Raw genomic sequence first — 21,866 nt, forward strand, 5'->3', positions numbered from 1 at the left:
GGTAGCCAGGCATAGAGGGGGTTCCCTTAAAGATGAGAGGGAAGCATCTCACCTTCAGCTCATCTCAGAGTCACTACCCCAGTTTCTGTGCAGCTGAAGAAGAATTGATCCATAGAGAGGTTGCTACTTGTGGTTATCAACAGCATGTGCTCAATTTGGGCCAAAAGAGCCGGAGGAGTCACGTGATGGAGTAGTGGCCGGACGGTGAACTCCAGCCCTCTCCAGAAAAGTCGGGAAAAACAAGAGAAAATACAAAGGCACAGAAATACAAGTTAAAGAAAAGTGAGTATAAAGGTGGAAAGAAGATGGAGACAAAAGGAGAAAAATCAAAATCAACGGAAAGAAGAGAGGAAGAGAAGACAACGGAGGAAAAAGGTGAAGGCCTTACCTGTCCGAAGAAGCCCGCTGTGGAGAGAAGACCCCACTACCTCAGGTCGGTAGAAAGAGAACTACAACAATGGCTCACAGAGCCGAGTAAAAATGCGCAACCGCGCATGCGCGATGCGCATACAAAAAAACACACCGACGGGAGGGGGGACCAGCTGGGGAGTCGATCTCCACAGCCGGCAACGACAGCTGCAGAACACCTGCAGCAAGAAGAGACCACAGAAGACAATAGAAACAAGAAAGAAGAGGAGGAAAGGGCAGCAAAGAAACAACAGATGGTCAACCTAGAGGAAGAAGAAGAGGAAGAGGAAGAGTACAGGGAAATAGAAGAAGAAAAGATAGGCAAGGTAAAGGAGGTACTTGCTCTTGTTAGAGGATACATGGAGTCATTTAAAGAATGGCAAACACAGGAATTCAATGATTTAAGAAGAAGAATAAACAACACAGAAAAGAAAATAAATAAAATGGATATGACCTTAACAGAAATGGGGAAAAAAATGGACAAGATGGAAGAACGGGCAATAGCAGCAGAAATGGAGGTAGAAGACTTAAAAAAGAAATTGGAGGAATCTAATAAAAAAACTAAAGAGACACAAGAATTACTAGCCCAAAAAATAGATATAATGGAAAATTATAACAGAAGAAATAACATAAAGATAGTGGGCCTCAAGGAAGATGTAGAAGGCAAGAATATGAGGGAGTTTATAAAAGAATGGATCCCTAAGGCCCTAGGATGTCCAGAACTACAGCAAGAAATGGAAATAGAAAGGGCACATAGAGCATTGGCCCCTAAACCACAACCACAACAAAAACCAAGATCTATTGTAGTAAAATTCCTAAGATATACTACAAGAGAAAAGGTACTGGAGAAGACAATGGAAAAAGTAAGAGAGGGCAACAAACCACTGGAGTATAAAGGGCAAAAAATCTTCATTTATCCAGATATAAGCTTTGAACTCCTAAAGAAGAGAAAAGAGTTCAATGCAGCAAAAGCGATTTTATGGAAGAAAGGATATAAATTTACACTGAAGCATCCTGCGGTATTGAAAATATTTATCCCAGGACAACAAAACAGACTATTCTCGGATCCAGAAGAAGCACGAAAATTTGCAGAACAATTACAAAAATAGACTGAGGGATGAAGACGGGTAATGAGAGCAAAAATTATCACGATTGATATGTATGTGGGTAAAGACAAAAATAGACTGAGGGATGAAGACGGGTAAGGAGGGTAAAAATGACCACGATTGATATGTATGCGGGTAAAGAGGTATAAGAGTGAATAGAGACAATGGGCATATGTGAAAGTATCTGTAATTAGAGGAAAACATAGAAAGTATAGACAAGAATTAACAAGGGAAGGTAATGGAATAGAGAGAATAAGGAGGGAACTAAAAGAGTGACCTTTGTGACATATAAAAAACGAAATCTTTTCTGGGGGGGGCTGGGTGGGGGGAAAAGAGCGGTCACTGCAAAATCAGTTGACGCTTGCGAGTGGATTCGCAAATCCAAATGGAGAGGGGAGATGTGGTTGTCCGACAAGGGATAAAGGGCAACTCAGGAGGGGAAGGGGAGATTGGGGATAAAGAAGATAGAAATAGGAGAATAAGGAAAATGTTGGATGTTGTAGAAATGTTGTCTGGTAAAGAGTTGAAAATAAGAAAACAGAAATGGAAAAGGAGGAAAGGTAATGATGGAAAAACGGAAAGAGAAGATAAACAAAATATAAAATGGCTACGCTGAACTATATGACTCTAAATATTAATGGAATACATAACCAAATTAAAAGGAAGAAACTACTAAATTTACTGAAAAAGGAAAAAATAGATATAGCATTTGTCCAAGAAACACATTTAACTGAATTGGAGCACAAGAAATTAAAGAGAGATTGGGTAGGACATGTAACAGCAGCATCGTATAATTCAAAAGCAAGAGGAGTGGCTATATTAATTAGCAAAAATGTGCCATTTAAAATAGAAGAGGAAATAATAGATCCAGCAGGGAGATATGTTATGATAAAATGTCAGATATATTCAGAGCTTTGGAATCTACTTAATATATATTCACCTAACGAAGAAGATCAAAAGTTTATGCAAGATATCTTTTTGAAGGTAGCTAATACGCAAGGGAACATACTAATAGGAGGGGATTTCAATCTGAATTTGGATCCAAATATGGATAAAACGGGGAAAAAAATTAACAGGAAGAACAAAGTAACCAAATTTATAAATAAATCAATGCAAGAAATGAAACTTGTGGACATATGGAGGAAACAAAACCCAAAAGAAAAGGAATACTCATACTACTCGACTAGACATAAAACATACTCAAGGATAGACCTATTCCTGTTATCAGCCCACATACAAGGGAGAGTTAGGAAAACGGAATATAAAGCTAGACTATTATCGGACCACTCACCCCTGTTATTGGCAATAGAGCTAGAAGACATCCCTCCAAGAATGTATAGATGGAGATTAAACCCCATGCTACTTAAAAGACAGGATTTTAGAGAATTTATTGAAAAACAATTAAAAATGTACTTTGAAGTAAATACGGAATCAGTGGAAGATAAGTTTATACTATGGGACGCAATGAAAGCATTCATTAGAGGGCAAATAATAAGTTATGCAACCAAGATGAAGAAGGACTATAATCAGGAAACAGAGCAGTTGGAAAGGGAAATAATAAACATAGAAAAAAAATTAGCAATAAAGGAAGATACAACCAAAAGAAGAGAATTGGCGGATAAAAAAATAAAATATGAAACATTACAAACATATAAGGTGGAGAAGAATATAATGAAGACAAAACAGAAATATTATGAACTAGGGGAAAAAACACACAAAATCCTAGCATGGCAGCTTAAGACAGAGCAAACTAAGAAAATGGTATTGGCAACAAGGAAAAAAGACAAACAAATTACATATAATCCAAAAGAAATTAAGGAAAACTTTAGAGAATTCTATGAACAATTATACCGAACCGAAAACGAAGGGAAAGAAGGGAAAATAGATGAATTTTTGACTAAAATTGAACTACCAAAACTACAAATAGAGGAACAAAATAAATTAACAGAACCATTTGGAACAGTAGAAATACAAGAGATAATAAAAAATTTACCAAATAATAAGACACCAGGAGAGGATGGACTCCCAATAGAATTCTACAAAACATTTAAAGACCTAATAATACTGCCCCTCCTGGATGTAATCAACCAGATTGATGAGACACAAAACTTACCAGATTCATGTAAAACAGCAATAATTACAGTGATACTAAAACAAGGGAAAGATCCACTCTCACCAGCGTCATATAGACCAATATCTTTGCTAAACACAGATTATAAGATAATAGCTAAACTATTAGCGAACAGATTAGCAGAACAGGTACCGAAAATGGTAAATTTAGACCAAACTGGATTTATCAAAAAAAGACGCACAACAGACAATATTTGTAAATTTATTAACTTAATTCATGCAGTAGAAGGAAATAAAGCACCGGCAGTAGCAGTTGCTTTAGACGCAGAGAAGGCCTTCGACAGAGTAGAATGGAATTACTTGTTCAAAGTATTGCAAAAATTCAGTTTACCGGAGAAGTATATTAATTGGATTAAAGCATTATATAAGGGACCGTTAGCGAAAGTGACAGTAAATGGACATGTATCAAAGCAACTTAACTTAAGCAGGTCAACGCGGCAGGGATGCCCACTATCACCATTATTGTTTGCGCTAGCTATAGAACCACTAGCAGAATCGATAAGAAGAGATAATAATATAAAAGGAATAAAAATAAAAGACAGGGAATATAAAATCAGTCTGTTTGCGGATGATGTGATAGTGTACTTAACAGAACCAGAACTAGCAATAAAAGAACTATATAAGAAATTGAAGGAATATGGAGAAGTGTCGGGATACAAGATAAACGTAAATAAAAGTGAAGCAATGCCTATGAATAACGCGGATTTCTCAAAATTTAAGGAGGAATCCCCATTCAGATGGCAAACGCAGGCAATAAGATACCTAGGTGTGCAAATAAACAAAAATCTAGGCCAATTATATAAACTCAATTACAATCCACTAATGAAAAAATTACAGGACGATTTAGAGCATTGGAAAGAGCTACCACTAACACTGATAGGAAGGATAAACTGTATTAAAATGAACATTTTTCCAAGGATACTATACTTATTTCAGGCATTGCCAATACAACTGACAGAAAAATTCTTCAAAGAGTTAAAGAAAATAATAAGGATATTTTTATGGAGAGGGGGGAAACCGAGGATAGCACTAGACAAATTAACAGAATGGTATAAACAAGGAGGCTTACAATTGCCAAACTACAAAAATTATTATAGAGCCGCACAATTAAGGTACCTATCAGATTTTTATCAAACAAGGGAAAAACCAGACTGGACGAGACTAGAATTAGATAAAATAGGGGAAAAGATACCTGAACACATATTATATAAATGGGACGAAAAATTGGTACAACATAGAACTTCTCCAGTATTACACCATCTCCTCAATATATGGAAGAAGATTCATGTAGAAAGAAATAAAATAAATTACCAAATACCAAAACTAATATTGACGCAAAATAAGCTACTCCCTTTTACAATAGACAACCTTGCCTTTAGAAAATGGGAAAAAAAAGGGATTAAAAGAATAGAAAATTGTTTTTCAGGAAGTAGATTCTTATCCTTTGAACAAATGAGAGATAAGTACAATATAACGGGAGATACAGCGCTGGCATATTACCAACTGAGATCCTACTTGAAAGATAAATTAGGAAGCAACTTGAGTTTACCAGAGGGAAGTAACCTTGAATATGTGATTACAGATACAATGTTAATCAAAAGATTTATAAAAAATATGTATATTAAACTGCAAGAAAAGGAAAATGAGGAAACAAATGGTAAAACTAAACAAAAATGGGAACAAGATTTAAATATAAAGATAAAAAAGGAAACATGGGAGAAGTTATGCTCTGGAACGATGAGAAATACAATAAATACGAGGCTGCGTATGATACAATATAATTGGTTACACAGACTATACATTACACCGCAAAAGTTAAATAAATGGGACCCAACAGTATCTGATAGATGTTTTCGATGTAAAAAAGAAAGGGGAACAACAATTCATGCAATCTGGACATGTGAGAGAGTAGAAAAATTTTGGGATGATCTCAATCAGATATTAAATAAAATAACAGAAAACAATATACCAAAGAATCCAGAGATCTTTCTCCTAAGTAACATAAAAAATAAAGAATTTGGAATTGACTTGGAGGATGCACAAAAAAGATTTGTTAAGATAGCCCTAGCTGTAGCAAAAAAATGTATTATGTCAACCTGGAAATTGGAAGATAATTTGAAAATACAACAATGGTATATAGAAATGAATAAATGTATTCCATTAGAAAAAATAACATATAGTTTAAGAAATAATATTGAAATATTCGAACAAGTATGGGAGCCTTACATTAAATACAATAGCGAAAACCTACCGGGAACAAACATTACCTAAGTTGATGGAAGGAGAAGAGAAGAAAAGAATGGACTCAGTAGAATTTCTGGTGTATTTTTGTTGAATGACAACATTGTCTAACTGAATTAATGCAACCTAGATTGTATAACTAAAATGGATGAGAGGGGGGGGGGGATGGGGGGGTGGCTTGGGAGGAGGGAGGGGGGAGGGAGAAAAAGTCACTGTAAATGTGTGGAAAAGAAAAAGTGTATATCATGGCTATTGTGATTTATGGTGTGAAAAATAAAAAATTATTAGCTGACAAAAAAAAAAAAAAAAAAAAAAAAAAAAATTTGGGCCAAAAGCAATCTGCTCTCAGAACTCAGCTGCTTGAGCAGCATCAATGGAGATAAAAGTGATTTTAACATGGAACAGTACGACATGAAATAGGCTTTTCGGCCTCAATGTCTGCACCAATCATGATGCCAAATTGAGCTAAAACTCCTGCCTGCACATAATCCATATCTATCAAAAGCCTCTTAAACACTACTAACAGATCTGCTTCCACCACTACCCCAGGCATCCAGCACTCTCAGTGCCCTGCATATCTTTCCCCCCTCACCTTAAATGCATGCCCTCTAGTATTTCACATTCTGTCTACCATTTATATGCCTCTCCTAATTTTATACATTTCTATCAGGTCTTCCCTCAGACTCTGTTGCTCCAGAGAAAACAACCGAAGTTTGCCAGTGTCTCCCCATAAATCAAACCCTCTAAACCAGGCATCATTCTGGTAAACCTCTTCTATGCCCTTTCCAAAGCCTCCACATCCTTCCTGCAATGGGGTGACCAGAAATGCACACAGTATTCCACATTGGACCGAACCAAAATTTTACATAGCTGCAACTATCCTTACTTTTATACTCAATGCCCCAACCAGTGAAGGCAAGCATACAATACTCCTTCTTTATGCCCGATTCACTTAGAACCATAGAACATTACAGCACGGAAACATTTTCTTCAGTCTATATAGTCTGTCAAGTCCAATTGGCTTGAACATGCACCATAGCCTTCTATACATCTTGCATCCATATACCTCTTCAAATTTTTCTTAAATGTCAAAATCGAACCAGCATTTACCACTTCAGCATGCAGCTTGTTTCACCATCTCACCATCTTCTGAGTGCAGATGTTCCCCCTGATGCTACCCCTGTACATCTGATCTTTCACACACAGTTCTTGGCTATATAACGATGGAAAAATCCTGCTTGCATTAACTCTACCTATACATCTCATAATTTTCATTATGACATTGGAAACCTTAGCAAACTTCTAAATATGTGTAGTGGAAAGTGTGCTGACTGGGTACATCATGGCCTGGTATGGGGGCACCAATGTGTCAGATCAGAAAGCCCAGAAAAAAGTAGTGACCACAGCCTAGTACATCACAGACAAAACTCTACCCACCATCAAGAAAATCTACATGAACGCTGCCATCAGAAAGCAGCAGCAATCGGCAAGGATCCACACCACCCAGGACGTGCTCTGTTCTTACTCTGCCATCCAGAAAGAGGTCTAGGTGCCACAAGACTCGTACCACCAGGTTCAGGAACAGTTGCACCATCAGACTCCTCAACAGACTCAATCTGAGAGTCATTTAAGGAGGTCTTACTTTGCATATTATTTGTTATTGATTATTTATTTTCTGTAACGCACTGCCAGTTTGTTTACAATTCTTTCTTTGCTTACATTTCTCTCTTTTGTATATGTATCTTTTTCATGAGTTCAGTTTAGTTACCAACAAGTACTATCTCTGCCTAGCCTGCAGGAAAATGAATGTCAAGGCTGTATATGCTGCAATGTATTTCATCTGACAATAAACTTGAACTTAAACTTGAATGAGTTTTGTATACCTCTATCAAATCTCCCCTCATTCTCCAACACTCCAGGGAATAAAGTCCTAACCAATATAACCTTTACCTATAATTTAATTCCTCAAAAGCTGAATACGTCCTTGTAAATTTTCTCTACATTCTTTCAATTTTATTGTTTTCTATCTTGCTGTAAGGATACTAAAACTGCACACAATACTATACTCCAAATTTGGTCTCATTCATGTCCAATTCAACTTTACCATAACATCCCAACTAACATTTGATTTATGAAGGCCAAAGTGCCACGAGTTCTCTTAATAACCCTATATATCTGTAATGCTACTTTCAGATCACTCTATCCCAATGTACTCCTTCGTGCCTTACTGTTTACCAAGTATATTTTACCTTGATTAGTCTTCCCAAAATGCAACACTTGCATGCCACTTTCAGGGAATTATGGACCTGGACCCCAGACCCCTCTGTATGTCAATGGCTAATCTACCTCAGAGCCACTTTCTGGCCCCAGATCCCTTGATTCTCTCAAAAAGGAGAAATCTATCCATCTCTGTTTTATACATGACAGCAGAGATAAGCAGTTCAGTTGCAAAAGATTAGTCAAGTGGAAAGGCAACAGAATGGCCCAGGATTGAGGCAGGAGACTGCACTGGGGAACAGATGGCTGGAAGCTGATCGCGTCAGTTTACACAGCAGGGACAGTGGAGCGCAACTGTGAGGCAGAAAAAGAACTTACGGAAAAGACGCATTTGTATCTGTCCTGCAGTGGTTTCAGGACCAAGGAAGGACTTTCTAAAATGGTTTCAGAGTTGCAGCACAGGAAGCTTGGAAACCAATGCATCAAGAAAGCTTCCACTTTGATACTAACCAGACCTACTAAATATTGGGAGTTAGATTTGAGGCGAGACACTTCCGCTCTCAACTTTTTAAATCTAGAACAAAGGAGGATGAGAAGAGACTTGTGGAGGCAAATTGGCCCACTCAAGATTCCAGAAATCTGTAGCTTTTCTGTTGTTCAATTGCACTACGTGCTTTAGGCCCACTCCAGTGTTTCTTTGTCTGTTCTGAAGCAAATAACTTATAACACTGTATGACCATTTAAAATAGCTATTCAGTGAATAGAGAGATATACTGCAGAAACACAATGAGAACTTTGCATGTCATCAATATAAATTTGCTTAGAGAGTGCATATGTAGAAGTATCAGTGGGATTGAAATGCCTAGTCCCTTTTGCATAAAATTACATGGTGCACTTTCTATCTATTTAGATTGGATTGGTGGGTGAATGTGCAAAAAACCACTGCAGAAGAATTTCCAAGTGAGTTTTTATCTGTTCCTATCAAAGAAACTGTTCAAAGCATGCCATTTCTGGCAAACTTAAGTACATGTTGAAAAGGAATCAACTGTACTACAGCGGAATGCTGCTTATCCACATCTCCACATCATGTGTTATCTAATTGGTGCTTCTCTTGCATTCATTACTGTTATTCAACAATTCAAATGTTCTCTTTTGTTTAAAAAAAAGAGACATCAAAAAAGAAGTGCCATTTCACTTTGGAGTGAAAATCCAGGGGGCAAACTGATTGGCCGAAGGATAGGTGGGGAGAACAGAAAGTGCAGATGAAATGAGAGACATGAGGCACTTCCAGATAGACCAAACGCTCGTTTGTAAAGGCTGAGGTTCTTCGTCCTTACAGCTAAAGACATACCTTCCTGAATGCGCCATGGCTGGCTCCGAGGTGCCGATTTCAACCCTTCTCTGGGAAGAATAATCGGAGCACTGCGCTGATCTGATATGAATGAACAGCTGCTGCAAGCAGCTGGTTAGGGTGGGCTGATGATGCCGTCAGCCCGCGCCCCATCTCCCCATTCACCCCTCTCCCTCCAAGGCAGGGTTTACAGGGCAGCCGGAGCTGTCAGCTGAGGGCAGCAGGGGCAGTCGGGGGCCGTCGGGAGCCATCAGGAAATCTCACCAGGCTGCTTCGGCCTTCGGGGCCGCTCTCTGCGGCTCAAAACGCGGCAGAGCAATGGTCATCTTTCCTACCCATAATCCCCCATGCAGCTGGAACTTCTGGGAATCACAGAGTGGTTCCAGCTACCTGGGGGGATTATGGGTAGGGAAGATGGCCATTGCACTGCCTTGTTTTTATGATGGGTGGCACTGTGGCACAAGTCGTCCCGCCTCCATCGGATCCAGAGGGTGCTACGAGGTGCCTCCACATATGAATGGGACGCTGAAGCAGTCTTTTAGGGCTGCTATCTGAAAGGTAACTTCTTAGTTTTCCATCCGTTCCTGTAGCCGGCCTCAAGATGGAGGCCTTACATGAAATGGCCTACTAGAATTCTCAGCCTGAAAGGAGCAGATTCTCAATACACATACATTGAGCCCTGACTTGCTGGGCGACAGAGCCAGTGCTGGAAGGTGGAACTGGAGGGGATAACATTTTTTATTGACAAGAACAAAACAATGAGCTGAATAGCCTCTTTCTCTGATGCAAATTTTCTAAAATTATGATATCAGGGAGAACACCACAGCTCTCACATTGGTACATTTGATATTATCTGGGAGAAGATAGGGCTTTTGGTGTAACACCTCATTTAAAATATAGTGACATTGGTACACCCTAGAGTGTCATCCGTGATTTATATGTTCTGGGCTGCGAAGTAAACCCAAATCCCTCTGATTTAGAGGCTACCACTACACCCATGGGTGGCATTAACTAAAGCTATAATGTATAGAAATCATGGAGTTGCCTGACTGACAGTGCTGGGTACCAATGATGCAGGCAGGATGGGGAAGGTAAATCAATGCATAATTCAACAGATAGGGATCAAAGGAAGGATTTCAGGTTGCCAATCATGTCATAGAGTCGGAATTCTTCAGCAAGGAAACAGGCCTTTTGGCCAACCAAGCTCACCTTATTTTTCATAGACAAATGCATAGAACATTACAACACTGTAAGTAAGGGCCCTTCGCTCACATTGTTGTGCTAAATTATGTAAACCTACTCCACTACAATTTAACCCTTCTGTTCCTCACATCCAAAACCCTCTATTTTTCTTTCATTCATCTTCCTATCCAAGTCTTTTGAATGTCCCCATTGTACCAGCTTCCACCACCACTCCTACCAATGAATTCCAGGCATGCACCACTCTTTGTGTCAAGTGACTTACCTCTGATGTCTCCCCTAAATTTTCCTCCACTCACTTTAAACAGATGCCATCAAGTATTGGCCATTGCTGCCCTGAATAAAAGGAGCTGGCTGTCCACCCTATCTTTGCCACTCGTAATCTTATATACCCCTTTTAAGTCACATCTCATTTGCTGACCCTCTAAAAGAAAAGTTGTAGCTCACTCCATCTTGCTTCAAGGACACGTTCTCCAATCCAGGCAGCATCCTTTGCACCCTCTTTAAAGCTTCCACATCCTTCCAATAATGAAGCAACCAGAATTGAACACAATACTTCCAAGTGTGGACTAACCAAATTTTGATAGAGCACACCATATGCCTCCTTAACCACCCTACCATCTTGCACAGCAATCTTGCGGGATCTATTTACCTGGAGCCCAAAATTTTTCTGTTACTCCACATTGCTAAGAATCCGGCCATTAACCATGTACTCTACCTTCAAGTTTGACTTCCAAAATGCATCACTTCATATGTTTGCAGATTTTATTCCATTTCCACTTTTCTACCTAACTCTGCATCCTGATGTAACCCATGACAACCTTCGATGCCATCTGCAACAACTCCAAACTCCGTGTCATCTGGAAACCTACTGACCCACCTCTCCACTTCTTCATCCAAGCCCTTTAGTAGGAGTCCCAGTCCTGTGGAACTCCACAAGTCACTGACCTCCAGGCAGAATATCTTCCATCTTCTACAATTCTCTGCAGGCAGGCCTGCATTTGGTCCATATCTTCTCAACTGTTCCTATCCATTCACTTGGCTCACTGTCTTTTGAATGTGAGAATTGTCCCCACTTCAACCTCTTCCCCGGCAGCTCCTTCCACAGTGTGAAGGTGCCCCTCGGGTCCCTTTTAAATCTTACCTTAAATCTCACCTTAAAGCCCTTTAGTTCTAAATTCACCTACTCCAGAAAAATGCCCATGGTTATGTAGGGATAAAAAAAAAGTGGGTAAGTGGCAGAGATAATAACGAGGAACATTGTGGTATCTGTGAGTTAAGATTAACAAATAAAAGGGCAGTTTGGTAAACTTAATCTGATATCATAAATGTGAAGTACAACATGGCTATATATGCCTTGAAAAGTCAGACCCAGAAATTCAGACTCTTGCACTTTCAGGCCTCTCAGCATGAAATTAAAGATCCCATGGTATTATTTCAGAGAAGAACAGAGGATTTACTCCTGGAAAATATTCACATTTCAATTGCCATCACTAAAACCTGACAATGTCAACCTTGTTGATTGTGGGAGCTGGTGTACACAAATTGATTGTTACAATTCCTATATCATAGAAGTGACTTCATATAGCACCCTCCAAAAAGTAGGTGAGATATCCAGGATGCTGTGATATTATGACAGCCACTCTTTCTTTCCTTCTTTCTTGGTGGGTGATTCATTTTCAGATTGGACCTGCAGAGATATCTCCCCTTGTTACACAAATCATGGACTGCTTTGACACCACAAAAGGATCGTCTATTGCTGAGTAATTTTTTTTGAACTGGGATATGTATTACAGGTATCTATATTTTTTTATATTTGTGTCTTTCAATTATTATACCATTGGAGTCATCTTTTTAAACAAAGTACCTGTTCAATTGCAGCTGGTAATAATTTCAGCGCATATATACATTGTACAATGTACATAACAATAATCCCATAAATAACATTGACATCCTGTGATGGGTGAGTCATGGCATGGCATAATTCACCAAATGGCTGACTTCTGCAGTCCATTCCTCTGTGCCATCCCTAATCCATCCAGGAAACAAAGGTGCTCATTTCACTCAGTCAATTGTGAATGACACTGATCTATTCCTATTTAGCAGGAATGGAGAGAAAATGAGCCTTCTTGGTTATACACCTCACTCTGCCTAAACTACTGAATAATGCAACATTTGGGAGATGACAACCAGGGTGAAAATAAATGTTGTAAATTATGTGAACTCTGGCCCAATAGGTCCCTCTCTCATCTCTAGGTCAGAGAACTGTTGATTCAAGTCATAGGACACAAACTTAACATACGAAATACAGTCTAGCTCCTGAGTGCAGCATTGAGGGAGCGCTGTTCAATTTGCAGCAGCGCCAGCTTTTTAGATGAGATGTTACACCATGATTGTGGTGCTTTCTCACTTGGACATGACAAGACTCTACTTTCGATGAGTTTTTAAAAATTTAATTTTAAAAAATGTCGACATACAGCACTGTAACAGGCCAATTCGGCCCTAATGAGTCTGTGCTGCCCAATTTACACTCCCATTAATCTACACCCTGGTAAGTTTTTGAAGTGTGGGCAGAAACCAGAGCCCCCGTAGAAAACCCATGCAGACACAGGGATAATGCTCAAACTCCTTACAGACAGCTTGGGATTCGATCCCAGGTCCGGACCCAATCGCTGGCGTTGTAAAGGCATTGCACTAACCACTACGCCAACCGTGCTGTGAAATGAAAAACAAAATGCTGGAGGAGTTCAGTGCGTCAGGCAGCATCAGTGGAGGGCAACAAGCAGTCTACGTTTTGGGTCAAGGCCCTTCACCTGAAGTCAACCATACACTGTCCGTTTTCCTCCACAGATGCAGCCTGGATGCTGAATTCCTCCAGCGGTTTGCTTTTTTGCTCCAGGTTCCAGCATTTGCAGTCTCCTACAGTATGTCTCCAAATCTCATTGACATTTGATTGAAATGCAGGAAATATGAAAAAAAATCATAAAATGCTGGAAATATTCAGCAGGGCCAGGAAGCATCTGTGGATGACGGGTTGGGGGGGTGGGGTGGGGAGTGAAATAATGTTTCAGGTCAATGACCTGCCATCAGAATTGGAAATGCATGAGAACAAATGGGTTTTAAGTTGGAGAGAGGAGAAAAGGGGAGCGAATACAAAGGATTCCTGTGACAGAGTGAGTGAGGAGTGTGACAACAAGCTTTTGGAATCATCTGGTTAATAGGTGAATGAGGATAGTTAGAGAAAGGAAAACAAAAGAACATGCTGGGCTCACAAGAGGCAGACAAGAGCAGTTCTGATATGTTATCTCTGCTTTTCTCTCTCTCTCTCTCTCTCTCTCTCTCTCTCTCTCTCGACAGATGCTGCTCGACTTATTGAATATTTCTACTATTTTCTGTTTTTATTTCAGAAAGCAGTTTCTGGAAATCTGAAACACAAGGAAATGCAAGAAATATCTGTGGAGAGAGGTGGACAACATAACGTCAGAACAGCATGGTCCTGAAACAAATAGGAAGAAAGACATCTGAAATTATTGAACTCAATTTTGGATGTGAGGGCTGCAAGGTGTTCCTTTTGTCCACTCCACCTCTCTTGCTCTCTGGAACTTAAAACTCTTTTGCTTCCTCATTTCCCCTGCTCTGATGAAGAATCATTGACCTGAAACATGAGCAAACAGTGAGCTGCTGGAGGAGCTCAGTTGGTCAGGAAGCATCGAGGGGTAGAAATAGTCAGTCAGTGTTTTAGATTGGGACCCTTTATCAAAACTAAAAGAGGGTGACATTACACATATGAAGGGAGAAATGAGCTGGGGAGGGGCTGTGATAGGGTCTTGGTCAGAAGGTGGGCGAGGTGCAGGGACAGGAAGACCATTGTGAGGGAGGAAAGTTAGAGAGAAAAATAAGAACAGTCATAGATAAAGAAGAGATAGAAACAGTGGAGCTAGAGAGAGGTTGGGGAAGGGGAGAGGTTACCTAAAATGAGAAATTCAATGTTCAAACTGTTAAGGCTGTCCAGGAGGAATATGATGTGTTGTTATTCAAGTTTATGTTTAGCCTTCCCCTGACAATGGATGAGGCCAAGGAAAGAATAATCAGCATGGGACGGTGTAGGGAGTTGAAATGGTTGGTGACAGGCTACAGGCAGTTCAAGCATAGATCCATAAAGAGTGTAGGTGTTCGATGAAGCAGTCAACCAATTGGCAACGTCACCTCCTCACTGTCCATCAACACAGGGGCACCTTTAGGCTGTATCCTTGGTCCCTGACTCAATTCCCTATACACTTATTTCTGCATTGCCAAGTTCAGCTCCAACTCAATCCACAAATTCACTGATGACACCACCTTTGTTGGCTGAATAACTGGAAACAACAATTTGGAGTACAGGAGGAGATTGAGAACCCTCTGGTTGGGAGGTGCCAGACCAACAATCTCGCTCTCATCAACAAGGAGTTGATTGTTGATTTTAAGGGAGAGGCTGAGGAACCACTCACACCTTGTCCACGTTGATAGGAATGAGGCGGAGAGAGTCAGAATGTTCATATTCCTGTGAGCGCACCTGTCAGAAGACCTTTCCTGAGGCAAGCACATCGAGGCAACAGTGAGGAATGCACACCGAGACCTCTGCTTTCTCAGGAGTCTGAGCTTATTTAGCATGTTGGTGGATACAGGTAGACCCTGACATGATGGGGTTCAGTCCAGAACTCGCATCATAAGTAGAAATTATCATAGTCGGGGTCTACCTATACTAGTAGACATCTGAATTGTCCCTGTGGAGAGCCCGACGTCCCCGCTCCTGCTGGGAGCCCGAGGTGGCACTGGGTAACTAGGGGCAGCGGTGTCACCTCGCAACCTAGGCTGTGATTTGGAACACATGTGCAGATTGCCATCACTCTCTCTCCGTCCCCAGCGACAGCAATCATCTTTTCCAAATCATCTTTTTTTATAAAACGGTTTTGGGTCCATCAAAGCACAATACAGGTAGTCCCCAACTTACCTTTATTCAAAACGGATTGTGAACATCGTAACTTTGAAATATTGTAACTCGGAACATCGTTAGTTGGGGTCTATCTGTACTCCATCAAACTTCTACAAGTATACTGTAGAAAGTATGCTGGCTGGTTGCCTCACTTTCTGGTTTGGATATTCAAATGGTCAGGAAGGCAGAAGGTAGCAAACATAGCCAGTCCGTCACAGATTCTGACCTCCCATCCACTGCAGACATCAAGAAGGAAGCCAACATCATAAAGGACCCCCATCACCCTGGTCACAACCTCTTCTCACTGATTCCTTTGGGCAGAAGGTATAGAAGCCTGAAATCCAGCACCTCTAGGTTCAAGAAAAGTTTCTTTTCAACAGGCAATGGGCTCTTGAACCTCTCCTTGATTCACTAATTATCGATTGTCTGCACTTTTGCAATCACTTTTTTTTGCACGGTTACTTAATATTTATTATCTATCTTATGTATTTACAGTCTTTTAATTGAATTCAAATAGTTTACTATTATAGTTTATCTTTGCAAGTACCTATTCAGATGCAGCAAATAAGAATTTTGTTGCATACATTGTGCAAAGTCTATGACAATAAATTCAGCATCATTACCAAATGGCACTTGTTCTTACTGGTGTAGAGGAGGCAACATTAACTACACCGAATGCAGTAGATCAGGTTGAATGATGTGCATGTAAGGCTCGACCTCACCTGGAATGTCTGTCTATGGCCCTGGATGGAAGTAAGGGGGGAAATCTAGTAACACACTTTCTGTGATCACAGTGAGGAATGCCTCAGGGGGTGGAAGGGTGAGTGGGGAGGGAAGAGAGCACCAGGGAGTCCCTGTGAAAAGTAGAAAGGGCTTGAACCTCCCTCTTTCTATTTTTTCACCTCTACCTCTCCCACCTCATATCCTTTACTTCTCAGCCCCTCAAGTTCAAGTTTATGATCGTCTGACTGTACACGTAAAACCAGAGGAAACATTGCCTCTCCAGACCATGGTGCAGATACATACACCATAATTATCAGTTCGACACCCCTTCATTTCTGTAATATCTTTTTAATCTCAATGAGAGGACCTGACCCAAGATACTGACTGACCATTTCTACATGAATGCAACTGATCCACTGAGTCCCTCCAGCAGTTCATTGCTTGTTCAAGATTCCAGCATCTGCAGTTTCTCAACCTGAAATGTGAGCTCCATTTCCTCCTGTTGACCGAAGAGGGCTCTCTGATGGTCTGAACTTAAGTAATACCCCACCATCCAGAATCTGAGTCTCCTGATTCTAGCCTTTCTAGCTTTGAGAAACAGCATCTACCCTGTTAAACCATCTAAAAACAATACATTTCAATGGAAGCATCTGTCATTCTTCTAATTGTATCAGAGGTTTGGAACCGGGAGCTCAGGTTCTTCGCTGGAATGGACAGAAGGCTGTGCGGCTGCAGATGTTACAGGAGTGTAGGAGGCAAATTCATGGACACTAGCTGTTGACCAAGGGGTTCTTCTCTTTTGCACCTCTTTGTGAGCCTTTAAGGCAGGAAAAAGTTGATGGATTTTGCGTATTATGTGCATGTCAATAAATTCATATTGAATCTTAAACTCTAAGGAAACCTTTGCCCTTTCAACAAGTTCAGAGCAACATTCTGTGCAACTACATATTGTATGATACATATTGCAGTACCTTTTTGTTTAATGCAACTCCATCTTCACAATCTAGCACAGCACAATCTACACGGAGACTGGGGATCTTCTGGATTTTCCTTTCATCATTTCCAGGCACATAAAGCACAGCTCTCCGAGGTACGTACTTATGACTGGCGTGTGCACTGGATGAGTAGCAGGAGCAGAGTGTCAGCGCAAAAGGGTGACCTGTCCTAGCAGAGTTAACACTGAAAGAAATGACAGAGAGTCAGTCAAACTAAGATCAAAAGAGCAGAGTGTCAGACTAAATTGCAAACGAAATGCCGTCTTTTCATGAATTTCTGAAAATGTCCAGCACCACCATTAAATCCTCCAATTTCCATAATATCCTTGCCTCAGCTCATCTCTGCTTATGCTAGACTATTCCAACATGTTCATTGCCTATCCCCACTTTGCCCTCACTGCAAACCAGGTCATCTCAAAGTCTGCTTCGTGAATTTGCATTCATGCCATTTGCTCACCTTTCATCGTCTGTGCACCTTGACTAGCTCTGACTCATGGAGAAGCAACACCTGCACGTTAAAAATTCTCCTTTGCTTTCAATTCCCTGTACAACCCCTTCCTATTTCCATAATTTCCTCCGGCCCTCCAAGATCCTTACAATATTCCAGTTCTGGCCTCCTGAGTATTCTGATGATTAATTGCTTCAGCGCTGCAAGGTCAGAGGTGCCAGTTGTGGACATTTTGTATTTAATTTAGAAATATAGGATGGTAAGAGGCCCTTCCAGCCCATAATCCCAATTATGCCAAAATGACCAATTAACCCTGTAATCCCCATATGTTTATGGAAGGCTGGAGGAAATTGGAGCACCTAGAGGAAACTCATGCGAATCATAGACTGGGCAAATATTCATTCTTCCCTGAAAAGGATTCTCTGGCCATCATCATAGAAAGATGTACTCTGCTCAAAGGTGTTTTAAAACAAAGAGGGAAGTCACAATTGTGATGCAAGAAATGTGTTGTCCAATATATGCATTGAAAAATTCAACAAAAAGATGAAAAAGAGACAATAATTATTATTGAAGAAATCTTGCTTGTGGGAGATTCCTGGCTGGAAAATGGCAGCTCCCACATCTTCCAACTGATATGTCACTGCAGAGCAGTGAAACTCAAATCAAGTGATGGGCAACTTCTCAGACAAGGAGTAAAGATCAGGTGCAAGGGATTTCAAAGTTCAAATTTATTGTCAGAGTAAGTACTTGACATCACATTCAACCCTGAGATTCTATTTCCTGTGGGGCGGACAGAATTTCTACTTACTGGTAGTTCAAAAAAAACCCAATACTATAGAAAAGAGATAAAAATAAACAAAAAAAAATGTTAACGAACTGACAAAAAAACGAATAAACAAAACAAAAAAAATAAACAAAAAAAAAAAGAAATGTTAACGAACTGACAGTGAAATACAGAAAATAAATATTTAAATAATGTGCCAAGTAAGAGTCCTTAAATTATTTAGTTTATTGGTTAGGAGTCTTAACCTGATGGTATGAGTCTTGTGGCACCGCTACCTTTTTCCTCATGGCAGCAACGAGAACAGGGTTTATGCTGGGGTGGTATGGGTCCTTGATGATTCCTGCTGCTCTCTGACAGCAACATTCCATAGAGATATTGGTGCCTCCATACCAAGCTGTGAAGCAGCTGGTCAGTACACTATCCACTACACATCTGTAGAAGTTTGCCAAGGTTTTCGATGTCATATCAAACTTCCACAAACTTGTGAGGAAGTAGAGGTGCTTTCTTCAAGGTCCTCTAAGACGGTGACTCCCAGGAATTTAAATTTGCTCACCCTGATCCCCCAATAATCATTGGATCTTACACCTCTGGTTTTCTGTTACTGAAGTTCACAATCAGCTCCTTGGTTTTGCTGACATTGAGTGCGAGGTGACCAATAGTTGTCCTTTATCCAACATCAGGAAAATAGATATCATTTGCTATACAATGAAAAAGAGCAAGAGAGAGAGAAAGAGAAAGACTTACTTTACACTCAGGAGTGACACAGAAGCTTCCTGTATTTAAATTTGTCTGGTGCATCTGCTTTGATAGTGACTGCAATTTAGAATTATACAGTACAGAGAAAGGCCCCATAGTCAGCAAATCCACACCAGCCATCAAGAACTTATCTGCACATATCCCTATATTCCCTAAAACTTACCTCATAATCTACAGCTCACCTACACACTGGGATCATTTGGTGTGGCCACCTAGTAACGTACATGACTTTGGGAGCTACAACAATAGACATTGATTGTAAAATGCTTTGCAGATGTTCTGAGCTTACAAAAATGCCAGATGTTGAACTGTGAAGAAGGCACACCCCCTCTACTTCCTAAGATGTCTGAGAAGATTCAAATGCCCGGGAATGTAGAAGCCTACAGAAGGTAGCAAACATAGCCAGGTCCATCACACGTTCCAACCTCCCATCCACAGCAGATATCTTTGTGAAGCGCTGCCACAAGGAGACAACCAAAATAATAAAGGACCTCCAATCACCTTGGTAACAATTTCTTTTCACTACTATGTTAGGGCAGAAAGTACTGAAACCTGAAGACCAGAACCTCAAGGTTCAAATATCTGTTTATTTTCAACAGATATTAGGCTTTTGAACCTCCCTTTGTTACATAGAAACAGAAAATAGGTGTAGAAGTAGGCTATTTGGCCCTTCAAGCCTACACTGCCATTCATTTTTATCATGGCTGATCATCTACTCAGCACCCAATACCTGCCTTCTTCCCATACCCCTAATCTCCTTAGCCACAAGGGCCAAATCTAACTCCCTCTTAAATATAGATAAGGAACCGGCTTCAACTGCTTCCTATGGCAAAGAATTCCACAGATCCACGAGTCTGAAAGAAAAAAAAAAATCAGGGAATGCTCCAACACCACAGAGGATAGTCTACACCAGGGGTGTCAAACTCAAATTCACAGAGGGCCAAAATTAAAAACTTGGACTAAGTCGTGGGCCAAACTAAATATTTATTGAAAATTTTCAACAACATCTGCATGTTTTCTCTTCTTTCAACATATATAATGTTAAACTTTTTCTTATTAAAATAAATGTTTAATAATAGTTTTGGTTAAACTCTTTCCAGAAGAAGCATTAACAAATGAGAAATAAAATATTCAATAAATAATATTTCTCTATAGCCTTTTTTCTTTCTTTGGCTTGGCTTCGCGGATGAAGATTTATGGAGGGGTAATGTCCACGTCAGCTGCAGGCTCGTTTGTGGCTGACAAGTCCGATGCGGGACAGGCAGACACGGTTGCAGCAGTTGCAAGGGAAAATTGGTTGGTTGGGGTTGGGGTTGGTTTTTCCTCCTTTGTCTTTTGTCAGTGAGATGGGCTCTGCAATCTTCTTCAGAGGAGGTTGCTGCCCGCCGAATTGTGAGGCACCAAGATGCACGGTTTGAGGCGATATCAGCCCACTGGCGGTGGTCAATGTGACAGGCACCAAGAGATTTCTTTAGGCAGTCCTTGTACCTCTTCTTTGGTGCACCTCTATCTCGGTGGCCAGTGGAGAGCTCGCCATATAACATGATCTTGGGAAGGCGATGGTCCTCCATTCTGGAGACGTGACCTACCCAGTGCAGTTTGATCTTCAGCAGCATGGATTCGATGCTGTCGGCCTCTGCCATCTCGAGTACTTCGATGTTGGAGATGAAGTCGCTCCAATGAATGTTGAGGATGGAGCGGAGACAATGCTGGTGGAAGCGTTCTAGGAGCCGTAGGTGATGCTGGTAGAGGACCCATGATTCGGACCCGAATAGGAGTGTGGGTATGACAACGGTTCTGTACATGCTAATCTTTGTAAAACGGTCAACCAGTTTACCTATCTCGGCTGCACCATTTCATCGGATGCAAGGATCAACAACGAGATAGACAACAGACTTGCCAAGGCAAATAACGCCTTTGGAAGACTACACAAAAGAGTCTGGAAAAACAACCAACTGAAAAACCTCTATAGCCTTTAAGCTCCTTTTAAATGTATTTTTTTTCACAAGCCAACAAGACAAAAAAATAACAACTTTCTTCAATGACAAACAGGTTTGTCTTTTAAAATGATGAACATATAGTCTGCCTCCCAGCTGTCTTGAAAGGTCCTGTTTTCTGTCTTTCGTTTGGCCATTTTTCGTAAGGGGTTTATTACATGTGAGTTCGGCGACAGGTTGCAGATGCCAATGAAAGTAAAGAGAGGAGGTGGGGGCAATTAGCAGGCTGATGGGCCGGCACCAATGCATTTGCAAAGCATTCTGGGATTTGTAGTATTAGCTGTGCATGCACTATACTGGCACGGCGGCCAGCGGGCCAGCTCTAATACATATTTGATATGATCTTGCGGGCCAAATATAATTATATCACGGGCCAAATTTGGCCTGCGGGCCTGAGTTTGACATGTGTGGTCTACACTATTGTAACACTACTTTTTTTCTTGGTTATTTAACAGTGAACATTTATTATCTATCTTTTGTATTTTATCTTTATTAATTTGATGTATACTATTGTCGTGTTATTAATGAGGTAAAAGAG

At 40.5% G+C, this 21,866-nt stretch overlaps 1 protein-coding gene across 5 annotated transcripts in view; it reads right to left on the minus strand.

Annotated features, from left to right (window-relative positions):
* clybl (citrate lyase beta like) overlaps positions 1-21,866 on the minus strand; it is a 198,671-nt gene that overhangs the window by 36,958 nt on the left and 139,847 nt on the right. For all 5 annotated transcript variants that reach the window (XM_069890507.1, XM_069890510.1, XM_069890506.1 and 2 more), the window contains one exon: positions 17,320-17,527. In XM_069890507.1, coding sequence (XP_069746608.1) covers positions 17,320-17,527 — 208 coding nt within the window. The remainder of the gene's footprint in view (positions 1-17,319; positions 17,528-21,866) is intronic.

The sequence above is a fragment of the Narcine bancroftii genome, chromosome 7 (genome assembly GCF_036971445.1).
Source record: "Narcine bancroftii isolate sNarBan1 chromosome 7, sNarBan1.hap1, whole genome shotgun sequence".
In the NCBI taxonomy this organism is placed as follows: domain Eukaryota; kingdom Metazoa; phylum Chordata; class Chondrichthyes; order Torpediniformes; family Narcinidae; genus Narcine; species Narcine bancroftii.